The sequence below is a fragment of the Haliotis rufescens genome, unplaced genomic scaffold (genome assembly GCF_023055435.1).
Source record: "Haliotis rufescens isolate VD_foot unplaced genomic scaffold, xgHalRufe1.0.p SCAF_12, whole genome shotgun sequence".
In the NCBI taxonomy this organism is placed as follows: domain Eukaryota; kingdom Metazoa; phylum Mollusca; class Gastropoda; order Lepetellida; family Haliotidae; genus Haliotis; species Haliotis rufescens.
In genome coordinates this window covers 3,131,452-3,155,265 of record NW_025963802.1, presented here as the reverse complement: position 1 = coordinate 3,155,265, position 23,814 = coordinate 3,131,452, and the positions used below count along the sequence as shown (strand labels likewise).

At 39.8% G+C, this 23,814-nt stretch overlaps 2 protein-coding genes across 4 annotated transcripts; one reads left to right on the top strand and one right to left on the bottom strand.

Annotated features, from left to right (window-relative positions):
* Positions 1-1,738: 1,738 nt before the first annotated feature.
* On the top strand, positions 1,739-6,697 carry LOC124138093 (glutamine amidotransferase-like class 1 domain-containing protein 3, mitochondrial). Its single transcript, XM_046504622.2, has 7 exons — positions 1,739-1,911; positions 2,589-2,641; positions 3,102-3,212; positions 3,710-3,829; positions 4,328-4,420; positions 4,928-5,084; positions 6,085-6,697. Exons 1-7 carry the CDS (start codon positions 1,807-1,809, stop codon positions 6,208-6,210), a joined length of 765 nt encoding a protein of 254 aa, XP_046360578.2. The 5' UTR covers positions 1,739-1,806; the 3' UTR covers positions 6,211-6,697.
* A 30-nt stretch (positions 6,698-6,727) lies between these two features.
* On the bottom strand, positions 6,728-22,420 carry LOC124138091 (ciliary-associated calcium-binding coiled-coil protein 1-like). 3 transcript variants are annotated; one of them, XM_046504621.2, is made up of 10 exons: positions 22,392-22,420; positions 19,705-19,893; positions 13,432-13,458; positions 12,432-12,532; positions 11,330-11,499; positions 10,607-10,757; positions 9,725-9,797; positions 8,600-8,719; positions 8,205-8,345; positions 6,728-7,022 (listed from the first exon to the last, which is right to left on the bottom strand). In XM_046504621.2, exons 2-10 carry the CDS (start codon positions 19,723-19,725, stop codon positions 6,939-6,941), a joined length of 888 nt encoding a protein of 295 aa, XP_046360577.2. In that variant the 5' UTR covers positions 19,726-19,893; positions 22,392-22,420; the 3' UTR covers positions 6,728-6,938. The 3 variants fall into 3 exon arrangements, with proteins under 3 accessions (XP_046360577.2, XP_046360576.2, XP_046360575.2); XM_046504620.2 differs by lacking the exons at positions 19,705-19,893; positions 22,392-22,420 and adding an exon at positions 16,859-16,939; XM_046504619.2 differs by lacking the exons at positions 13,432-13,458; positions 19,705-19,893; positions 22,392-22,420 and adding an exon at positions 13,235-13,393.
* Positions 22,421-23,814: the final 1,394 nt, after the last annotated feature.

Here is a 23,814-nt window from a genome sequence, read left to right as displayed (position 1 = left end):
CAACGGTTGCTATGTAACCATGTGGGGGAAGTCGTGTGATATTCAGTTTTGTAACTTCAGTATATTTATGATTCATGCAATTTTTGGAAATAAATATTTTTCAATGTTATGCTCATTTGGTTTTTTTACTGGACAAAGAAGTTTGTTTGAATCAGAATTGATCCTGTCCATACGAACAACCCACATGATGATCTGGGTTAGAACTGGTCCTAGCAGCTCTAACTGGTCATAACTTGGGGACTGGTTACATGGTTGATGCATGTCATTGTATCCCATATGTGTAGATCTATGCTCATGAAGCAAGAGCCTTACAACCTGATCCCATTAGTCACCTCTTACAACAAGCATGGGTTGCTGAAGTGCAATTCTAACCTGGATCTTCACAGGACCGAGGTGTACATAGTTTTCCCACCACAACGGTAGTAGATAATCCTTTACCGATACGTTTCTTTTGACAAAGAAACCAAAAACATTCTCTCTAAACAAAAATCCCATAAGAGCTATACAGAGGTGGGTTGGTGCAATTTTCATATCAAATATGTTTGCTGTTGGATTACGAATAGTTATATATCTTCCCAAGGAGAGATAACTTGAAAAGATATGTTATCCTTGCTACCATACAGCATGTACATGTCTATAGGATTTTGTATGTATAGGATAAAACACGTCCGAGGGTTGTTATGATATTTAAAACCCGCATCCCGAGGGAAAGGGTTTTAAATATCACTAACAACCCAAGGGGAGGTGTTTTATCTAACTTATGAACCGAAAAAAGAAACTTAAAACAACATTTATCAACATTTTTATGTTTCGAACATACTTTCCATGAACATTAGGAAACGGGCGTAAAATATCTGTTGCTGGCGTACGGATCTTGAAAAGGATATCCTTAAAACACTGTGATTTATCAGGGCCTCTGTAGCCTTGTGGTACACTCACTGATGCAGATACAGAAGGTTGCGTGTTCGATCCTAAGGAATATAAAGAAAATATTTGTCATTTGATTTTACATTTCATTACATGTTACAATCTGAACCGAAGTTGTATAAATAAAATACCCAGGACATTATATAAAATCCATCGGATATTATAACACATTATATAGCAAATATGACTTGAATATCCTATAAAATCTGGGGGATATTATATAAAATCCCAGGGACATTACAGCGTCCCTGTTTATGAGATTTAATCCGACCAGAGAACAATAGGATGACATCACTGGAGGTTTATAAAACTTCATCAGTACTGGCCATACCTATGGATTGAACTATTCAGTGATATTTCAAGAACCTTTTTAAAAACTACTTTTCAGAGCCACTGCTTGGTACTTTCTATATTTCATACATATTTGGATAATTTTTCTCAGAGATGATTTCATATATATTCTCAAACATTCGATATATATAGAAACTTTCATTTAGCAAGATGTGTTAAGCGTGCATTAGTACAATGTCTATATCAGACATGCGTAATTCTATATGGTATCCGCAAAAGCACCACCATAGTTAATTCCAGTGATCACAATGCCAGTTATGTGACTCACTATCAGTTGAAATTAATATTTGATACTTCATTAATGAGTGTTAATAGTAAATAGAACAGTGTTGTTGGTAGATCTATTTCTTTTTAACCGTGGAAAAATATTTGTATTTGATGAAGTTTAGGTTGCTTGTTCGAATAAAGGCTATAGTTCATTCAATTACTTTTCTGATGGTAAAGTTGTCTTCAAGGGAGACCACTCGCATCGACATTTGGCACCGGTCGGGCACCTGCAAACCTGAGAAACGCTCAGTTGTAAGCAAAATGTTTGCAAGGAATGCTGTGTCAGCTTTGAAACATGGACTTATCAACACTAGTACCAGTAGACTGATCCATTCTTCGGGGGTACTTGGAACAAAAGTTGCCGTGGTAAGAAACACAGGCAGAGTTTTACAGTTGGCAAATCAAATCAAAAGTATTTAAAAGTAAGAGTTGGAAGTTTAACCGGTTAAAACAGTTAAACAGTAGACTTACGAGTTCGACGTTTTGTGGATCGGGGCCTTCTTAGAATTTAGAGAGGAGACAATACAGGAATTACAATAGCTATGACAGCAACCATCCGTTGAACTTGGATACATTATCAGCTGATCATTGGTTTACCTGAATCCAAAGTTGTTTCCATTCTGATTTTACGTAGCTACATGATAAAGTTAAAATAGTTAGTTACACTGTATATTGTCCGAGATGTCAAGAACAGTTACCGTATTCGACGTAATAAGGGCCCAGGGCGTTCTCAAAATTAGAAATATGGGGCTCTTATTAGAATATTATTAGTTGAAAGATAGTAAATATCGTAGTTTATGCTGACAGCCTGAAATGTTTATATACGACAGATATATTTTTCCAGAATATAATTGCCCATAATTAAGGGTGCATATAACACACAAGTGTGTATTATACACGAAAAAACAAGCCTTGTGTACATTGATCAATCGGAAGGTGTGTTAATTGGGATTGTTCACTAGCCAATATATTCGCAAATATCACCGAGGACGCTTATTAGAGCAGGGGCCTTATTACGTCGAATACTGTATGTCTATTTTCAGGTCCTGTCTGGGTGTGGTGTGTATGATGGAAGTGAAGTACATGAAGCATCTGCGTAAGTAATATTAATTATATACAGGCTGTAGGTGAATTTGTAACCAAACTAATTCTTGCCATGGAGACTTCGTAGACACTCCCAACTTGAAGACAAAATTCACAGTGAACTCGTAGACAAAACAAATAGACTTGAATATTGATTTATTACATTTACATGTTAAATTATTATGTGGCAAATATATTTTGATAAACAATGCTGTATTGTAATCCCCTACCCTAAGCACCACTTACCCAAATGATCCTTCTCATCCTGGATATACTTACCAGATTATTTATTTATTTATATGTGAAGGTTTATACTTATCTGTAAACATTATTCTTTCTCTTTTCTTAAAGAATGTTGATGCTAATAATAGAAATATCTTAAGTCAGTTATAACGTTGATTTTTTCATAAAAAGGGTGAAGAGTTTATACTTATTACTGGTACTTCACTTGTACTTGTAACACGTCTCTGCAGCATACTGGTTCACTTAAGCCGAGGAGGTGCCGATGTATCTATGTTCGCCCCGGACAAGAATCAGATGCATGTCGTCAACCACACCAAGGGAGAGCCCATGGAACCAAACAGGTGAGATATCAAATACAGCAACTTGTGCTATCTGAATTCCCACTCATCATACAAGACAAAATCTGAAAGTCCAAAAGTAGTTTTGAGTGCAGACGGCATTTATTCCTGTTTTTATTTGTATGTTCAGTAAGGTATTGCTGCATTAGACACGTTAGATGAAATATTTAAAAATATGTATCAATTGCACTTTGACTCTTATTGGTTTGAGAAGAAATAGTTGTTACTAATATTTTGTGGCAGAGGGAGTGAGTTGGGTTTGACGCCCCTTTTAGCAATATTCCTGCAATATATTGGCAGGGGCAGCAGATATGGGCTTCACACATTGTACCCCTGTTGGAAATCAAACCCAGGTCTTAGTCGTGGCGAGGGAACACTTAAACCACCAGGCTACCCATCCATCCCTTATGTGCATGCAGCCTATGATGCCTATATATACATAAAGTATTTTCCTGTTAAACTTACATGGAAGGATGTCAGTTGCTGTATTGTTTGTCTAGGAATGTCCTTCTGGAGTCAGCAAGGATCGCCAGAGGCAAGGTGGAAGCACTCTCGGGTTTGAAAGCACAGAATTTTGATGCTGTCATTTTCCCAGGTGGATTTGGTGCAGCCAAAAACCTGTAGGTTGCATCCAATTAATCTTTCTTAAGCCATGAAAACACGGACCCCTGGGACTGACTAATTGAGTTATATTTTCATGCAATATTTCTGTGTCATGGGCCAAAAGGGAACAGGAATATATGGAGTTTATCAAGGTCAATCTGATTTTGATTTCTTATAAAATGTTTTTGAAATGAATAAGATTAAAGAAAATTCAGAGTTTGTTCTCTTACAGAAACACAAGAACTGATGTTTTTTTACCTTTTTTCGAAAATAACTTTTGATATTAAACTTAGTTTGAGAAGATCATCTGTGAAGACCCTGAAAACAATTTGTGAAAGGAAAAGTACCAATACAGAATGAAGAGTATCATTATTTAGCGTTTTGTCCCTATGCATGCGTCTTACCATCCACACCAATCCTCCATAAAAATATTGCCTCAAGTCCATCTCTTGTTATTATCACGCCTCATATTATTACAGAAGTTAATCTATTACTGCAGCTAGTACTGTTTTCAGATCTACGTTTGCGACGGAAGGGACGGCGATGTCTGTAGATTCGGATGTAGAGAGAGTCCTGCAGGAGTTCCACACTGCAGCCAAACCAATCGGGTAATCCAGACATTTTTTTCCTCAGATTATCCATAGTGTTCAGATAATGTGGAATGGTTTGACATATTTGTTGTTGAATAAAATATAACTAAATAATTACGCAAAATTCATGATGGTCAAGTCAAGCATCATTTAATGAGGGACGCGTAAAACTCAGTGTACACCGAGTGATATTACAACGAATTTATCTTAATGACATGTTTTATAATGACATTGTAAAATAATTCAAACAAACTCAAAATTGACAGTAAATAGCTGTTCGATTGAGCTGAGGTTAGATTGTGCTGTTGTAATGCTTTTTGCTTTGAAGCGGGGTATAAAAGATTTATTCTGCCACTCAGAAATCCATTTGAAGCCTGATTTGTTCGTGGTGTGGTATAAGGTATTTATTACCCTCCTGAGAAATTTATTCCCCTCCAAGGCAGGATACACAGTATTTTATAAAGATCACGTGGACCAATCAGATCTCATCATTCTGACTTGGAGGTATGATAACTGTTGTTGTAGACTGTGCTGCATTGCCCCTGTGCTGGCTGCTAAGGTTCTACCGGGCTGTGAGGTCACCGTTGGGTCTGACCAGGAGGAAGGAGGGAGGTTCCCATATGCTGGAACAGCCGGAGCCATCGAGGCCATGGGATCCAGACACATCAAGAAGAATGTTACTGTATCCTTGATAAAGCTCACTTCAGTCTCCCTTATGGGTAGAGTTTCAGATTGTTCTTTAAACACTGTTTATTCTTGATACGCCTTAGTCTTGCTCTGATAATGACTGTCCTTTTTGGATTGGGTTTCTCATCCAGCCAGAACTAGAACACCCGTGGTGTCTCTGGGTCTGAATAGATGTAAAGTGAGGTGAAATGGGGTTTAACATTGGGTCCAAGATTACACTTTTATAGCGATGTGCATGCATGTGTGTGTGTGTGTGTGTGTGTGTGTGTTTGGCTGCTTGTACTAGTCCGACTCATGCCGATTTTTTAGTGCTAGCCCACTGAGATACCATGCCATAGTTTAACATGAATACCCCACTCAGAAACAGTATACTGACTCCGAGCCAACCAGTCCTTGTGTTAGACCCTTAATGCCGAATACCAGACAGGGTAACAAGTACAATTTTTTAACTTCTTTTGGTATGACGTGGCTGGGGATCGAACCCCGGACCTTCCACTCTCCGGGCAGATGCTCTACCACTAAACCACGGAGGCAGTTGGGTCAGAATTGAGCCCCAGTTGGTCATGCTTGTCATAAAAGTGGGGATTTTGTAGTCTCTCTGATTGGCTGATTGTGGGTCATCGTGATCTGATGGTGTGGATCTTTGCCTCTAAAAGCTGCTTACATAACTTCAGTCATATTCAGACATGACTGCTTTTGCCGATCACGCAAGCATTCACGTCTATTTTGGGCTTCAACCTTTGACCTTCATGTGCTGTTTTCAATGCCATGGCAATCAGGAATTTTAATAGTTAATGTTCATTAATGAATATTTAGTTTTATGAACGTGCTGTTAGCATGGTGTAGAAATCTGTTATTTCTTTTGCATATTCTTCTTTATCTATGACTGACCTTTCTGATCTAATACAAATTTCCATAAAAGATCAAGTGAGCTATAAAGCTCTTAATTAACTTGAGAAAATAGTTGATTCTGTTCTGACCTTAACCCTGCTTAGGAATGTCATGTTGACAGCAAGAACAAGATAGTCACAACCCCAGCCTACATGTGCGAGACAGCTGTACACGAGATCTACGACGGGATCGGGACTATGGTCAAGTCCATCCTCGGAATGGCGAAATAGAGACGTGAATTGTGTCCTGCAGTGTGAACCGGGAAATGCAGATTGTCAGTTGAACATTAACCGAGACATTTATGTCTAGTGAAACCTCAATCACTCAAAATCCATTAACCTTGATGTTTCGTCGTAGATGTCCCTTTGTTGTACCAAGAGAATCGGTATAAGGCACTTATGTCTTACTCTGTCGCTCCCTTTGTCTCAAATTATACATCAGTGGATATACTAGTATTTTAATGGTCCCAAGGACTTAAGTAAGTTAACTTTCAAATACTTGGAACATATTCTGTGAGGTTACAAGCCTGGCCTGGCATGTCTCAAATAACCAGTGAAGACACTGTGTTGTTTGTGTTAATATTGAAAATATATGTCTCATGTATTTGGATTACAATTCGTGAATGACACATTATAAAGATTGTCATTGCGACCGATCCTTGTATATATGTAAAAGCTTGTGGAGTGCTTGTCTTGGAAGTAAAGCTTTTGAAACAAGTCTCATGGTTCTGTTATAATACACAACAGCTCGAGGTGTAAGTTTTTTATTTACAAAATGGTGATATATAGACTCTCATGACTGCACTAAATAAATAGGAGTCACATTATGAATGTGATGACACATCCTGCTGACATTAGATCCGAAACATATTCAGAGTTCCTTTGTATTAATTCTTCCGCCGAATACTTTGGGTTACGTATATCACAGTGTAAGTGGATTTATCGATAAAAAATATGCTTCATGTCTCTGCCACCCGATGGATTTTGTTGATCTTAGAAATCAGCTGATTTTCCTTCTCTCTCAGTTTGGCTGCAACCTCCGTCTGAAATTAGAGTGAGTGAGTGAGTGAGTGAGCATGGTTTTACGCCGCTTTTAGCACTATTCCAGCAATATCATGGCGGGGGACACCAGAAATGGGCTTCACACTTTGTAGTTTGTACCCATGTCGGGAATTGAACCCGGTTCTTCGGCGTGACGAGCGAACGCTTTAACCACTAGGCTACCCGACCGCCCCTCTGAAATTAGAGCTACAGTTAATGTCATTGTACAAATCTGATAATCAGCTGATGAAGCAGTGTTAGAAACTAATGCTTACCTGCAAGCATGTATCTAAAAGGAGAAGTGAAGTGTAAGTGATCTTAAGCTCTGTTGGCTCTTGTAGTCTTGTTAGAAATTTGATTGAAGGATACAACAGAGTATCTATGGAAGCCCTCCTAAAGGTGACCCTATGCCTGAGGTTGATAGAACATTGGGTTATGACAGAAGAGAAGAAAGGATACAACAGAGTATCTATGGATGCCTCCTAAAGGTGACCCTATGCCTGAGGTTGATAGAACATTGGGTTATGACAGAAGAAAGGATACGACAGAGTATCTATGGATGCCTCCTAAAGGTGACCCTATGCCTGAGGTTGATAGAACATTGGGTTATGACAGAAGAAAGGATACGACAGAGTATCTATGGATGCCTCCTAAAGGTGACCCTATGCCTGAGGTTGATAGAACATTGGGTTATGACAGAAGAAAGGATACGACAGAGTATCTATGGATGCCTCCTAAAGGTGACCCTATGCCTGAGGTTGATAGAACATTGGGTTATGACAGAAGAGAAGAAAGGATACAACAGAGTATCTATGGATGCCTCCTAAAGGTGACCCTATGCCTGAGGTTGATAGAACATTGGGTTATGACAGAAGAAAGGATACGACAGAGTATCTATGGATGCCTCCTAAAGGTGACCCTATGCCTGAGGTTGATAGAACATTGGGTTATGACAGAAGAAAGGATACGACAGAGTATCTATGGATGCCTCCTAAAGGTGACCCTATGCCTGAGGTTGATAGAACATTGGTTTATGACAGGAGAGAAGAAAGGATACGACAAAGTATCTATGGAAGCCTCCTATAAGTGTCCTTATTCCTGAAGTTGATAGAACACTATGGGGGATACAACAGAGTATCTATAGGAGTCATCTACAAGTGTCCCCATGCTTCAGGTATACATACCTGGAGCCCTCCCAGCATCTCCTTGGCAACACTCTCGATGACCTCCTTCACATCCTCCACAGACAGCTCAGAGAAGATGTTCTCCGTCGTCTTCTCATCCATCTGCAGCTCGCTCACTTCATCAGCCGTAGCTTCCACTGGCTGCAATAAAACATCCTCGTGTTTATATAAAGTGCACACTCTATAGTGTCACTTTACTTTGTGGCGGTTAAATTTTATACAGTTATTAAAACCAAGTCTTATTCCAAAATAAAATTTGTCTTGGTAAAATCTCACAGAACCATAATTTACTAAAGATAGTGTGACATGGTTTGCAGAGATGTGATTGAGTTACCAGACCATGAACTCTTTATTAAGTCCATGTGTCAGATATATGTAACAGTAAACCAAAGTACCTCTGGTACCGGTGTTGGAGGGGGCGTGGCAATGTACTGGGTGAAGTGTTCCTCAGACACACCCTCGTCAAGGGGAGGGGGAAACGGGACATCTGCTGCCTTGGCCACCTCCACGTCCAGCTGGAACATCATGTCGCATGATCAAACACTTCACTATCAACTGATTACTGAAGGGATACATTATTTGGATGTACTACTAAAATATGAAACAGAAATATATGATTCCAGTCTGTAACCAGTTCAGCTGAAGGTAATAAAGCCGGATTAACAGGATCAGGAGTTTTACTCATAACAGGTTTTATTTCAAAGTAACACCTTGTGACAGGATTTAGGTTAAATTAACTCCTCTTATAAACCTATTCATTGGGATCGCTATTAAGTAAGAGACTTCTTTCTATAGGCATTAAAACCTATTGTGAGGTTATACTTTCCAGTCGGGTTAAATCTCATAAAAAGGGACGTTGTAATGTCCCTGGGATTTTATATAATATCCCAGGGATTTTATAGGATATTCAAGTCATATTTGCCATAATATCCCAGGGATTTTATATAATGTCCTGGGTATTTTATTAATATAACTTCTGTTCAGATTGTAACATGTAGTGAAATGTAAAATCAAATGACAAATGCTTTCTTTATATTCCCGAGGATCGAACTCGCAACCTTCATATCTGTAGCCCAGTGAGTGTACCACGAGGCTACAGAGGTGTTGATAAGCCTCACTGGTTTTTAGAATGTCCTTTTCAAGATCCGTACGCCAGCAACAGATATTTTACGTGCGTTTCCTAAGGTTCATGGAAAGTATGTTCGAAACATAAAAATGTTGATAAATGTTGTTTTAAGTTTCTTTTTTCGGTTTATAAGTATGGAAAAACACTTTCCCTCGGTTTTGGTAGACAGAGCATGCCCTGGGGAGAGGGATAAACCAAGGGGGCTCTTCGCCCCCTTGGTTTTTCCCTCTCCCCAGGGCATGCTCTGTCTACCAAAACCTCGTGAGCGTGTTTTCTCCAATACATAACTGGTATTCCAGTGTTTTGAAGAACCCATTTGTACAGTGGCAAACATCCTCTGTAGGTTTACAAGCTTACATACCTGCCTGTATCCTGGCAGTTACTTTGTACTTACATCTGTCCCAATGATTTCCTCAGCTTGGAGTGTTGAGAACATGTACTCGTGCAGCGTGTAGTGTTGGAAGAAGCTGGGAAACAAATATACATGTATAAAGTAATTGATGAGGTGAAATGGGCATTTGGCACGGGGTGAGGTTTACCTGACAACTGGTTGGGATGACTGACAGTGAAGAGGACGTCTCATTACAAGAATATTGGCAATGATGTAATAGAGGTAGGGTATTCAATGGAATTATACATATGTAATGTTACTTGGTGAGTTGAAATGGGGTTTAGCATCGGGTCCAAGATTATTACACTTAAATAGCATTTATGCATGTTTGTGAGTGTCTGCTTGTGTTAGTCCGGACTTCTGTGATTTTATAGTGCTATCCCACTGAGATACCACAGGTTAACATTGATGCCCCACTCAGAGAAACTGACACAGAGCTGACCAGTCCTGGCTTTATCCCCTTCTTCTTTCTGGGACGACACTCTATCCCCTACACCTTACTTGGAGTATGTTCAAAGATGAGTATGCAGTGAAATGAGTCTGGAGACCTCACTTTGTGGACAACTACTGTTTTACAACATTAAGTCACTAAAAAGGTATTACTATGAACCTGTGATTCGTTATTTCAGATATTGGGATTGGCATACTGGAAAAAATGCCTTTCACTATACAAAGGGTACCGGTACTTCAAATTTTGACAGTAAAGACTCTTATACATCAACATATTTAATTTAGCAAGCAGTTCATCTGCAAGAAGAATCAATGGTGAATCAGATCCATAAAATCCTTGGAATCTTCAATTAACCATTTCATTTTTAAACCAGCTGTCTTAAAGGATTGTACAGGAGATGAGAAGAGAAGTGTTCCGAGTCGTTTGCTGCTCACCTGGTGTATAGATAGTTGGTGATTTCTTTGGCCTGGTTCACATCAAAGAACTCCAGTCCTCCGTATTGCATGTCTGGTCCACTCTCAGCTCCGATACCCACAAGCATCTTCTTCATCTCTTTCAGGTTTTCAACCAATGATAGGTGTTTCTCTGGAAACAGATGCAAATGATCACACATCACAGACTTTCAACCAATGATACATGTTTCTCTGGAAACAGACGCAAATTATCACACATCACAGATTATCAACCACTGATAAATGATCACATATCACTGATTTTCTGTAACAATACATTCATCCTCAAAATGTCATTTTAAAGACTTTTTCTTATCTCTTACTTTACTGATTTGTTTGTATCAAAGACATTACTGAAAATAGATTTTTTTCTTCATAAAGTTATCTGAATATTATTGCCATGTGCTCAGTTTTAGTTAACATGTGTCACAGTTTAATTTATTTCAAGTGGTTGTCCAGCAGGTATTGTGTGCAGATGTTTTGTATGGTAAATACTGAAGTTTACATTTTGAATTGATACTAACAACAATTCAGGGAAAGGCTATTTATCTGTGTTAATGTAAATATGAAAATACAGTGAAACTCACTCCTGAAACCTAGACTTTGAAAAGTTCATCAGCTGACCCTTTACAGATAAATAGGTTGCAAAGTTGATCATCATATCAATATCACTAATAATTGTATAACATACAACATGTACAACACCTTTGACATTGTCGAAGAGTGTGTGTACGAGTGTGAAGAAGCCTGACAGCTGCTGAACAGAGAATGCCTTCTCCTTGCCCCACCATACAGACGCTGTGTAGAAGTCTAATATGGAAGCCTCCCGCAGGTCCGTTGAGTGACTGTCTAGCTTGAATATGTCGCATAATTTCCTTCAAGAAAACAACAATAATAGCCATCTTGTGAATAATACAATCTTTGGCAAAATATGATATATATTTTTTTCATGTTTTTCCTGAAAGTCAATATTGCGGCAACAATACACACAAATGATTCTAGAGCTGGGACGGTAACTCTGGTCGGGTGGAACCTCAGTAGAACCCAGGTACACTAAGTACTACCTTCATCCGTGGTTAGTCACGCGATATATTGTTTATGAATATAACAATAAAACTCCATGGTCACACTACAAGTGACTAATGTTTGCACCTTCTGACTTTAATATGTTGGCGTAAAGATAAAGCTTCAGCGTATGCATGATCAGATCATTTTACATGTGTATCATAATAGTTTTTGCCAGGGCTCCAGTAAAACAATTCCCAAATGGGACATTTTGTACCCAAATCTTGAGTGAGTGAGTGAGTTGGGTTTAACGCTGCTTTTAACAGTATTACAGTTATATCGCGGCGTGTCAGCTTAATGTGGGAGGAAAGTCCGAAGTGATGCAGGTCTCAGACATTTACCACTTCAGTGAAACCGACGAGTACGGGTACGGTGCTGACAAACCTAGAAACATAATCGGGGCGAACCAGGATTCGAACCCACAATCATAAGTTTCTGGCGTGCCCAAGGGACGCAACTCTGCACAGCGAATCACAGCGCCTTAGATGACTTGGCTACCCGTGCCCCCACCCAAATCTTGAGATCTACAGAGGTACCCAGGCAGGGTCGGGTAATAGGGGGTCGGGTACCAGGGTAGTAATTTTGGACTCATCCCATCTCGAAATGATTCCTTACACATCTTCTCATGCATATGTTCTTGAAACATGATTTTCTCCACTTGTAACATGTTCATTCAGATCCTGCATCCTGATGATTCCAAACAAATACCAACACCAAACCGTAATTAATCTGTGCTACCTACATCTGTATGTGTTCTATACTGAGTGCCTGTAGTTCTCGGGTCTGGTCTGCTGTCAACACCTTGAAGGCCAGGGCTCCTTCCCGTTCATCTGCCTCACCGTCCTAGACAATCAGAAAAGGTGCTACAGACACATGTAGAAGAGGAATGTTGCCTTAATCAGTCTGTCATGTACAGTTTGGATCCAACCACCTGTTTTGTAGTGTTATTATAGTGCAAGGAAATTATTATAAAACCTTAAAAAGAAAGATACACCATATTTTGGTTATTTATCTTTACTGGTAATACAGTATGTAGAAGATTATACACTGTAGGTTTGACTCCATGATACATGTTTCACAATCGTACAGATATGATATGATGATAAGATGATGTGCAACGTCATTAATAAATAATAAAAAATAACGTGCTGATTTAGAAGGTGGTATACACAGTTAACATGTCATGAGGCCAAATACAGGTTTCTACTCGGAATATATATATAAATTAGCCCTATTTGTCAGGTTCTTTTAAAGACTTGAATGTTTGTCAATCATTGTTTCAGCTCTGGTTTTAGAGAATATTGAAACAACAGGTGGTCCCAGTCAGTTGCACAATAAGCATTATATAACAGTTGTAGAAGGATACCATTCATAACAAATATTCATATCACGTTGATACAAGATCTAATTTAGGGTTGTCAGATGAATCTCAATTTATTTAGTCTTGTTACAGTCTTTGTTTACATCCTGAGCTACGGATGAAACTTCAGATATGTATATTATTTATCATGATATTTGATGGAATACAACAAAATCAAAGTGTACCACTGTCACTTTTTTCTTATGTTTTCCATCAGTCTTAGCTGAGGACAAATTCGATGATGATCCATGCAGAGATGCTTTACTTGCTCTGGATGCGATTTTAGACTGGCTTCTCGTCGCCATTTTCGTCGCTATGACAAACTTGACAAATGGACCGCTCCGGTGATGAGAGCGCGTCAAGGGAAATAACTGCTACTTACCTTTACTTTGGCACGCCGTCTGTTGGACTGAAAGATAAAGGTCTTCCTTTGAATTTGAGCGTTAATAAGGGACAGTGAATTACATACGCGTATTCCACATACTGTTATATTAAAACAACCATTTGTTCTTGAAGTATGCATTTTTTTTATTGAAAGTAAAACGACATAAAAGAAATGCATAAACTCAAATGTACCCAGCAAACACAAGAGAATACTGAATAGCATCTCCGCAACATGGACTGTAGTCGTTCGTTGGTTTGGTTGGTATGTTGTTTTACGCCGCATTCAGCAATATGACGCCGGTCTGTAAATAATCGAGCCTGGACCAGACAATCCAGTGATTGATATCATGAGCATCGATCCACGCAATTGGGATCGATGACATGCTTCAACCATGTCAGCCATGTCAGCATATTGCTGAGTGCGGCGTTAAACAAAAACAAACAACCAACCATGTCAGCGGGCCTGTATCACAAACATTTAGTCCCAGACATAAAGTTAGGCTATTAAACAAATTAGATAGATAGATAGACAAACAGACAGACTGATAGATATGGAGCCTAGAATAATGCTTAATTTCAGAACCGAGGCTATAAAGCTTTATTCTCTATAGGGTCTGGGAGACAGACTAAAGTATCACGGGTAATATATATCAGTTATATGACGGTTACCTGTACATAATCGAGTCTGGACCAGACAATCCAGTGATTGATAGTGTGAGCAACGATCCACGTCGACCGGGTACGTGCCAATTCACCAACCAAGTCACATACCCTATTTGTAAGACACCTCATTAGAATTGAAGACTTAAGACTTATAATAAATAAATGAAAATACTTTAATTGTGTTTCATAGGCTTAAATAGCCACATCAATATTTCAACAAGTTTAATATATTTATGAAAATAAAATCACTGCTGTGTTTCAAACACGATCAATAAGATATATTAAATCCTTAAAACACATTGTTTTCATTTTGGTTATGATTCCTATTTTGGAGTTATTAGTTCAAAGTTCATTTTGCTTCATACACATGTTAAACATTTATTATAATAAAAGCAAAACAGTTTAGAAACCTGTACATTATAAAATTGGGACGTATTCATTTCGGTGTGCCCTTTCGTATTGAGTACATAATCAAGCTCTATATTAGCAAACTTTAATGAACCAGACTGCAACTTACAGTAGAACTAATTCTGAGAAGAATTTTAAATAAATTACTGTAATTGTAATTACAGTATAATAAAGAAGTTGTTGTCCATAAAACATTAATGTCTACTTCGTCATCCGCCAACTTCTAAGAAATGCTTATCAAACAATTACTGTGGTAATGACATTTGATGTTGATTTGGTATGTTCTTCGCATCTTTTTCTTATAGATTTATATCGTGCAACCTTTTTCTTTTGAATATTTTTATTTATAAATGTTAATTACCATAGGTAGTATTAATGATTCCCAAACACATGTAAAAACATGTAAATAGAAATAACTAAATCTGACAACTGGGGTATGCACCCGATGCATACACTTGCTACTTGCGACCAGCATGGGATGATGGGGACCAATTCTAACCCAGACTGATCCCCTCTGTGTTCGTGTGGCACAGACGTGTGATTGGTGTTGTGAACTCCGGATTACTCACTCAAAGCTCTCACTCATTACCAATCAATCCAATCACTCACCCAATCCACTCACCTCCGGCCCAATCACATCCACCGCCAATCATACACTCTCCATTGCTCACTCCTAACAACACCGTGTCATGCATAGTCGTATAACACTATGTCATGCATAGTCGTATAACACTGTGTCATGCATAGTAGTATAACACTATGTCATGCATAGTCCTATAACACTGTGTCATGCATAGTGGTATAACACTGTGTCATGCATAGTCGTATGACACTGTCATGACTAGTCCTATAACACTGTGTCATGCATAGTCGTATAACACTGTGTCATGCATAGTCGTATGACACTGCGTCATGCATAGTCGTATAACACTGTGTCATGACTAGTCGTGTAACACTGTGTCATGACTAGTCGTATAAACACTGTCATGACTAGTCGTATAGACACTGTGTCATGACTAGTCGTATAAACACTGTGTCATAACTAGTCGTATAACACTGTGTCATGACTAGTCAAGTAAAATGTTTTTCACATTACTCTGATACGAAAAATAGTTATTCTGGTATGTATGTGTTAATGCTTTCATAAATAGTATTACGGGAAGTAATAGAAAGTAAACATAGCCTTTACACAACAGCCTTCACACGACCTACTCCAGAAACTCTTGAAGCTGACACCCAGCACACCCCGAGCAACCTGTGTGTAGTATATGTTTGATACCATAGTCTATATCAATAACAATCAGTCATACCGCGACAACGCGCGTGTCTGCAACCCTTTTATACTAGATTATGATACATACACTAGATATACCCATGTCATAGGTGAGAAATCGAAGGTATTTTTTCATTCGTCTTCGATTGTACTACGGCACATGTAAAGCCACATGTTGGTTGGTTGGTTGGTTGGTTGGTTTGTTGTTTAACGCCGCACTCAGCAATATTCCAGCTATATGACGGCGGTCTGTAAATAATCGAGTCTGGACCAGGCAATCCAGTGATTAATATCAATTGGGACCGATGACATGTATCAACCAAGTCAGCGAGCCCGACCACCCGATCCCGTTAGTCGCCTTTTACGACAAGCATAGTCGCCTTTTATGGCAAGCATGGGTTGCTGAAGACCTATTCTACCCCGGAATCTTCACGGGTCTAAAGCCACATGTATAATTCGGAAAGTAAAAACTGCGGCGTATCCATTTGAATGAGGAGTTGCTAATCAATGAATATAATATACTGATGGAATAAGGGGACACTGAAATATATAGGGAAATAAACTTTCTCGTCAGTACATTTGAAATAGCGCGCCTACAAATTCAACACGTCAGAATCCAATGTTGAGATGTGTTTGTGTGCATTGTTTCCAACGTGTATTTGGTACACAAGGCTGGGCACCCATGATAGCATATCACTTTACTGTGTCTAAAACTAACTGTTCGCTTATTCATTTCCATCAGTATATCTGAAAGCTAGCAAGTGCTACGTGCACAACAAGTTACATGCATTAGTATGTTGGAAGAATATTCCTGTTCTTGTGAACTAAAACAAAATACATCGTATCCCGATTGCGTCGATCGATGCTCTTGTTGTCAATCACTGGATTGTCTGGTCCAGAATCGATTACTTACAGTCCGTTACTTGGAATATTACGTTAAAAAACAAAACAAACATTGAACATTGATTGTGCTAAGGTTAATTTGTGGTAAACATTATGAGACATATTACGGTATATTCATGTTACCTAGGAATGTGTATTTAGAACAATGTTACACATGCTAAAGATTGTTTGTATTTACCATTCTGTATCCGGGAGACAAAACACAACCGGCGTACAACTCCCTCGAGTTCCAAATGAACAACATGGAAATCAGGTAGCTTAGACGTTAATCCGTAGCTCGCACTGATCGGATTAACGTGTCGTGTATCCATGTATAGTAACACATAGTTGCGGGTATCAGGATAAGTAATAGCTTTAATAGTACACCCATGAAGTGCAGTACATCTGATGTTTTGCTTGTTTGTTTGTTTGTTTGTTTGTTTGTTGTTTAACGCCGCACTCAACAATATTCCACCTATATGACAGCGGTGTGTAAATGTTAGTGTCTGGGCCAGTGATCCTGTGAGTGACATCACGAGCGTCGATGACATGCATCAACCAAGTCAGCGAGCCTGAGCACCCGATCCGTTAGTCGGCATCGTCACCTTTAACGGCAGGGTGGGTTGCTGAAGATCTGTTCTTCCCCGGATCATCACGGGTAACTGATGTATCACGCACAAGGCATGCAGATTGAGCTTAACATTATAAGTCTAACATGTTGAACATGATTGTATATATATATGTGTGTACATCTTCCCGAGGCAAGGGAGTTAGCTGGCTATAAAAGCCCAGTTTCCACTTTTACAGTCAGTTAACTCCCTTGCCTCGGGAAGATCATCTGTGTATATTACAAGCATACACCCAATGACTGACAACATTGTCTCGAAGTACATCCGGATCTCTCACACTACTCATCAGCTTACTTAAAATATACACCCCTCACATCCAATTATATAACTACCGTGATTGCTGGAATACTTATGTAAGCAGCACGATGCAAGTATACATGTATGTCAGTGTACTTCTTTAATGAGGGGGGGCATAGGTATATATTCTCAACTCCCACCCCCAGACACACATAAAATTCTATCCCCCATTCCCCAACACACACAAATGTCCCAACACATCCACACCCGCCACCATTTTCCTATACTAGTATTCATTAACCTTACTCTCGAACACACCTGTAATCCTCATCCCCAACCTTCCACGCACCAACACACCCATATTGCTGAATCTTTCTCTCGAACACACCTGTAATCCTCATTCCCAACCTTCCACGCACCAACACACCCATATTGCTGAACCTTACTCTCGAACACACCTGTAATCCTCATTCCCAACCTTCCACGCACCAACACACCCATATTGCTGAACCTTACTCTCGAACACACCTGTAATCCTCATTCCCAACCTTCCACGCACCAACACACCCATATTGCTGAACCTTACTCTCGAACACACCCGTAATCCTCATTCCCAACCTTCCACGCACCAACATACCCATATTGCTGAACCTTACTCTCGAACACCACCTGTAATCCTCATTCCCAACCTTCCACGCACAAACATACCCATATTGCTGAACCTTACTCTCGAACACCACCTGTAATCCTCATCCCCAACCTTCCACGCACCAACATACCCATATTGCTGAATCTTTCTCTCGAACACACCTGTAATCCCACACCGGGGCTAGACACGGTCCCTCGTGCGTTATATAGATCGTCCGAGATTAATACAAATGCATGTGGTCTAGGCCTACGTGGTTTTCTACAAAAAAAACTAGTTATTTTCCATAAACTACTAATCCGAAATGAACTTCCGACTAGTTGGATTGACAAATGGAGTCTGCCCCTGACGAATTCTTTCCAACATATATCCCCGATAACATCCGTTTAATCAATATCCCATGCCTTCCGACATACAAGCATTTGCATCACAACGTTACAGACGCTTCAGCATACCTATACTCCCAAACCCCTACCCTGGAACACACCCGTTATCCCTACCTAGCCTTCCTACAAACAAGAATAGTCGTCATTACCGAACTTGCCAATATTCCCCTTTCCTCGATCGAATACATCCATAACCCATGGGCGGCCATTCGGTCCAAAAAAACAAGGACAAAAGAACGCAATTTAGGTCAAATATTACGAAAAAAGAACTAAATGTTACTACTAAAGGTCAAAATACAATATTAATAGTCAAATGTTACGAAAAGACGTCATAAGAAAAGAAAGAACAATATGTACGAAAGAACGTCAGTGAGCACGAAAGGACGTTTTCAATAAAGAACGTCAGTGAGCACGAAAGGACGTTGACAATAAAGAACGCCAGATGGCGCTGCAATTTGTAAAACATTCCGAGTTTAATCGGCTTGTTCCGCCGTGTATAGTATAAATGATAACTGCATGCCGAGGTGCACAATGTATTACGTCATTCCTCGTGCACTCACCGACTGACGTCACACATATATATACATGTATTTATAATGTATAATGTACACATTGTGTATAAACATGTTGCGTAAGCTTTGTCACCGCTTAGGGCCTTTTCATAAATACAGTATACTGTGTAATCCAACATCTGCCTAACATTAAATGGTACATGTATTTTAACCTTCAAAAAACACTCACTAAAGCTAAACTAGGATTCATCTAAAGTGATCCAATAACTGTTCATGCTTGGTGCAACACGTGGGTGCTATGATGCCGAGTTTTGTTTCAGACGCACATTTTTACTGAAATGTGAACGGCCTCAGACCAAATACACTTGCAATGAACAACTCAAACAATGTACTACATAGTTAGAACTTTTTAACCAGCCCTCGTACCCGTATTCCAAACCATGACACTTCAACACATCAGCATTTTTTGTATCACCCCTTCGTGTAAGAATCGCTGTTACAATCTCATATCTATTACATTTGTGAACATGTAAGGTTAATCTGGGAGACAAGGCCAGATATATCACTGACTTTGTTAATGGCGCTATAAGAATTCTAAATGAAACTACATTGATATAACCAAACTGCACACTCACCTTGCCCTTCGGTCGCGACATTTTGTCCCCTCGCGACGGACACTGGGAGTTCTCTCGAATCTCCTCCCACGTCAGGAGGGGGATATCAGTCTCACGGTGCGTTAACTTCGTGTAAGATCCCCCAATTAATCTCGCGTGTGGCCACGCTGAGATTATCTCTGTTTCGACTCAAGCTAGTCACGTGACACCCTGGAGATTGCGAGACAATAATAAACAGAAAAATGATATGTTCAAATATGAGTGATATGTCACAATGGATCGTGTCTATTGAGTGGTGCATGTTTATATCGCCTATAGTCATCTGTCATACGTGGCTATACGGAACACGTTACTCGAACAACGCCAGGCGTTCACCGCGGGGTTTTATGAGACTCTTTTGCAAATGGAAATATCCTTCGGGTCGGAAACATGAATAGAGCAATTCTTTCCATTTCTATAGATGGCTTAAAGGTGAAATGGAACTGGAATATATTTGCTGGCGCACTCAGTGTTTATATTGTCTGTTATATACGTTTCGTCGTCTAGCAGATATAGAGACGTTAATACTTTATATTGTGAGGAATGAAACGCTGCTTCGAATGAGAGAGAGAGAGAGAGCTAGAGTGAGAGAGAGCTAGAGAGAGAGAGAGAGAGAGAGAGGGAGAGAGAGTTGTCTTAAGCCAAATACTGCTTTATTCCAGTTATATCACAATGATCTGTAAAGTCGATTCTGGACCAGGTAAACCAATGGTTGATAGCATAAGCAACGATGAGATTCATGACCAGGTCATACACTGTGACCATCCGGCCCACATGGGTCGACTCAAGTCGACATTATCTGTTATTCAACACTGTCAACACTATTCATTACCTTCGGGGATGCTTAAGTGTGCCCCAGATGAGATGAATACATCTTTCCGAATCGGTGAATGTTTGTTTGTTGTTGCAATATTCCAGCTTTAAGGCCGGTGTCTGTAAATAATCGAGTCTGCATGGACAAGACAATCGAGTGATTGACATCATGAGCGTCGATCTACGTATTGGAATTCGAAGACACCCAATCAGACAAGTCACCGAGCATGACAACCCGACCCATTTAATCGCCTCTTACCAGCATAGGTTGCTGGAATCCGGAATCCACATGGGGCGAATCAGTTAATAGAACCCTAAGTTACATCGATATTAGATAATTTCGGCTGACTGAAAATATTTCATTTTGTTGACGAAAGTAGTTGTGCTAGACTGGCTGTTTTCGGATCATTTCTCAGCCGTTTCCAGCGTTAATAACTCATTTAAGTTCATGGACTTTATGATGTTATACAGCCAGAAAACATCCCAGATTTAGTCCATAATATGAGTCGTATGGAGACCTAAACATTATGGGGAGGTGGGCAAGCCTAGTGGTGAAAGCAATTGCTCGTCACGCCAAAGTCACGGGTTCGATACCCAAAATGTGAGCAATGCTTCAAGCTCATTTCTGGTGTCTCCTTTCGCGAAATTGCTTAAATACTGCTACAAGGTTCATAAAACCATAGTCACTCACCAATTAACCTTTGTAAACACATGTATATAATCTTCTCACTTCACATAGCTGTACATGACTTGCTTCATAACGCTGTTGTAATAAAGAAGTATTTTATCCATAGAACCATTTCCCTACGACTGGTGCCAGTCCCTAATTCTGATTGCGAGGAATTTTTACACCACGTTAATCCATGTCATTAAACCTTTTTCAAAAAATATTTTGTTTGAAATTGACAGAAGAAGATATAATTAGGCAAAGGCGAGTCGCTTATACGGTGCTCTCTTCTGTTGGGTAATTAATAATAAAAATATTGAAGTATTACAGCGCATATGTAACGAACAAAAAAGTTAGGAGACATTAATATTTTGGGGGATGTTTTTGTAGTCAAGACGGAGAACAAATTTCATAATAATAATCCCCAAAATATTCATCATCCCCTAACTTAACCCTAACGTATATATGAAACCGATCGAAATAGTGAAGTTCAAATCACAGTTTGAATGCAAAATTTCTTAGTGGCGTTATATATTCTCAGTAATGTCCTATGTTTTCAACTAAACCTGAAGATACACAACGAGGGCCAGTTTCACCTCACCTAGTATTCCCGGTTAACAGTCTACTGTGTGTCTATTCGTACTACGACTTAATAATGTCTACACAATGAGGGCCAGTTTCACCTCACCTAGTATTCCCGGTTAACAGTCTACTAGCTGTGTGTCTATTCGTACTACGACTTAATAATGTCTACACAATGAGGGCCAGTTTCACCTCACCTAGTATTCCCGGTTAACAGTCTACTGTGTGTCTATTAGTACTACGACTTAATAATGTCTACTACCCGTGAAGATTCCGGGGTAGAATAGGTCTTCAGCAACCCATGCATGCTTGCCGTAAAAAGGTGACTATGCTTGTCGTAAAAGGCGACTAACGGGATCGGGTGGTCAGGCTCGCTGACTTGGTTGATACATGTCATCGATCCCAATTGCGTGGATCGATGCTCATGATATCAATCACTGGATTGTCTGGTCCAGACTCGATTATTTACAGACCGCCGTCATATAGCTGGAATATTGCTGAGTGCGGCGTTAAACAACAAACCAACCAACTAATAATGTCTACACAAAATTATGCTGAACTTTATTTCATGTACATCTACATAAAACAGCATAATAGGCTAGCTTACCCACGCAACACCTCTCCGTAGACGACTTGCCAGGAACATATGGGAAATCTTGTATTATGACGTCATATCCTTTCTATGACGTAGAACACAATGGAAATCATGACTGTAGTGGGTGGGCGAGATTACGTCATTTTACTGTGATGTGTGTTTTTTGTGTTCTTTCTAAGAATTGACTTTCACGTTGTGTGAGTTCATTGAAGTATAAACCTTCATTGAGTGAGGGCCAAACTGTACGAACGTCGAAACTTGTTAACTACCTCGATGGCCTACGAGTACCCGGAGAATTCTGGCCACTGCAAATCAAATACATCACAACTTTAGTTTGAAATCCCTTAATGACGTAATTTTCATAATTCATTCCATGATTTCTTCAGGCAAATTCTCTACTGGACGCCCACCGTGACTACCAGTGGAAGTGGGCGGTCGTCGACGTGAAGACGAGGAAGGTGAAAGGATGGGAGGAGCGTGCCAACAGATTCATCTCCACCAACTGCGGGCAGCACTCCATCCGGGCACCCTAGAACACGCCGTCATCCATCTTGTCCAACACTGCCATCATCCAGGAGCAGACGATAGGCATGGCCAAGGTTGACAAGTTCTATGATGCCGTGGAGAACTGTGATGACCTTGTGACCTCGGAGATGAGTCATGTGATGTCTATTTGGCAGTCACAACAGGACACAAACAAGAAACCATTTGTCAGTAAGTACACGTCAAATATTTATTCATTCATCTGTTATTTCATAAAAGGGGCATGGGTGTTCCTGCCGTTGATGTTTGCAGTGCAGATTTTAATCCTTTAATGGTGTCAGTGTATTTGCTGACAGTGGGTTCGAATCCTGGATTCTCTATAACTATAACCTTTGGTTTGACTCATACCGGTGTCTGTGAGCTTCACCACGATTGTGGACGGTCGGCGTCACTTTAGTAGTTAGGTCTTCCTCGTGTGACTGAAAACCAGAAGTGTTAAACCCTACTCACTCACTTACACAATTTCATAAAACAGAATTTGGCCAAATGTGCATTCTACAAATAACAACTTAACCAGAGTTAAAAAGAGCTTTTCTTCGTTTTAACGTTTATTCACGTGTTCGTTACCTTGGTGAATTATTTGTTTGTTGTCGCCGCACTCAACAATATTCTAGCTACATGACGGGGTCTGTAAATAATCGAGTCTGGACCAGACAATCCAGTGATTGACATCATCAGCATCGATCTAAGGAATACGATGACATGCATCAACCAAGTCAGTGGGTCTGACCACCCGATCCCGTTTGTCGCCTCTTACGACAAGCATAGTCGCCTTTTACAGCAAGCATGGGTTGCTGAAGACCAATTCTAATCCCACGGGTTCCCGCGCTGTTCTCTGTCCATCTTGTCTATATAGATTGTAGATTGTTCCTGCACAGTATGACAAACTTAA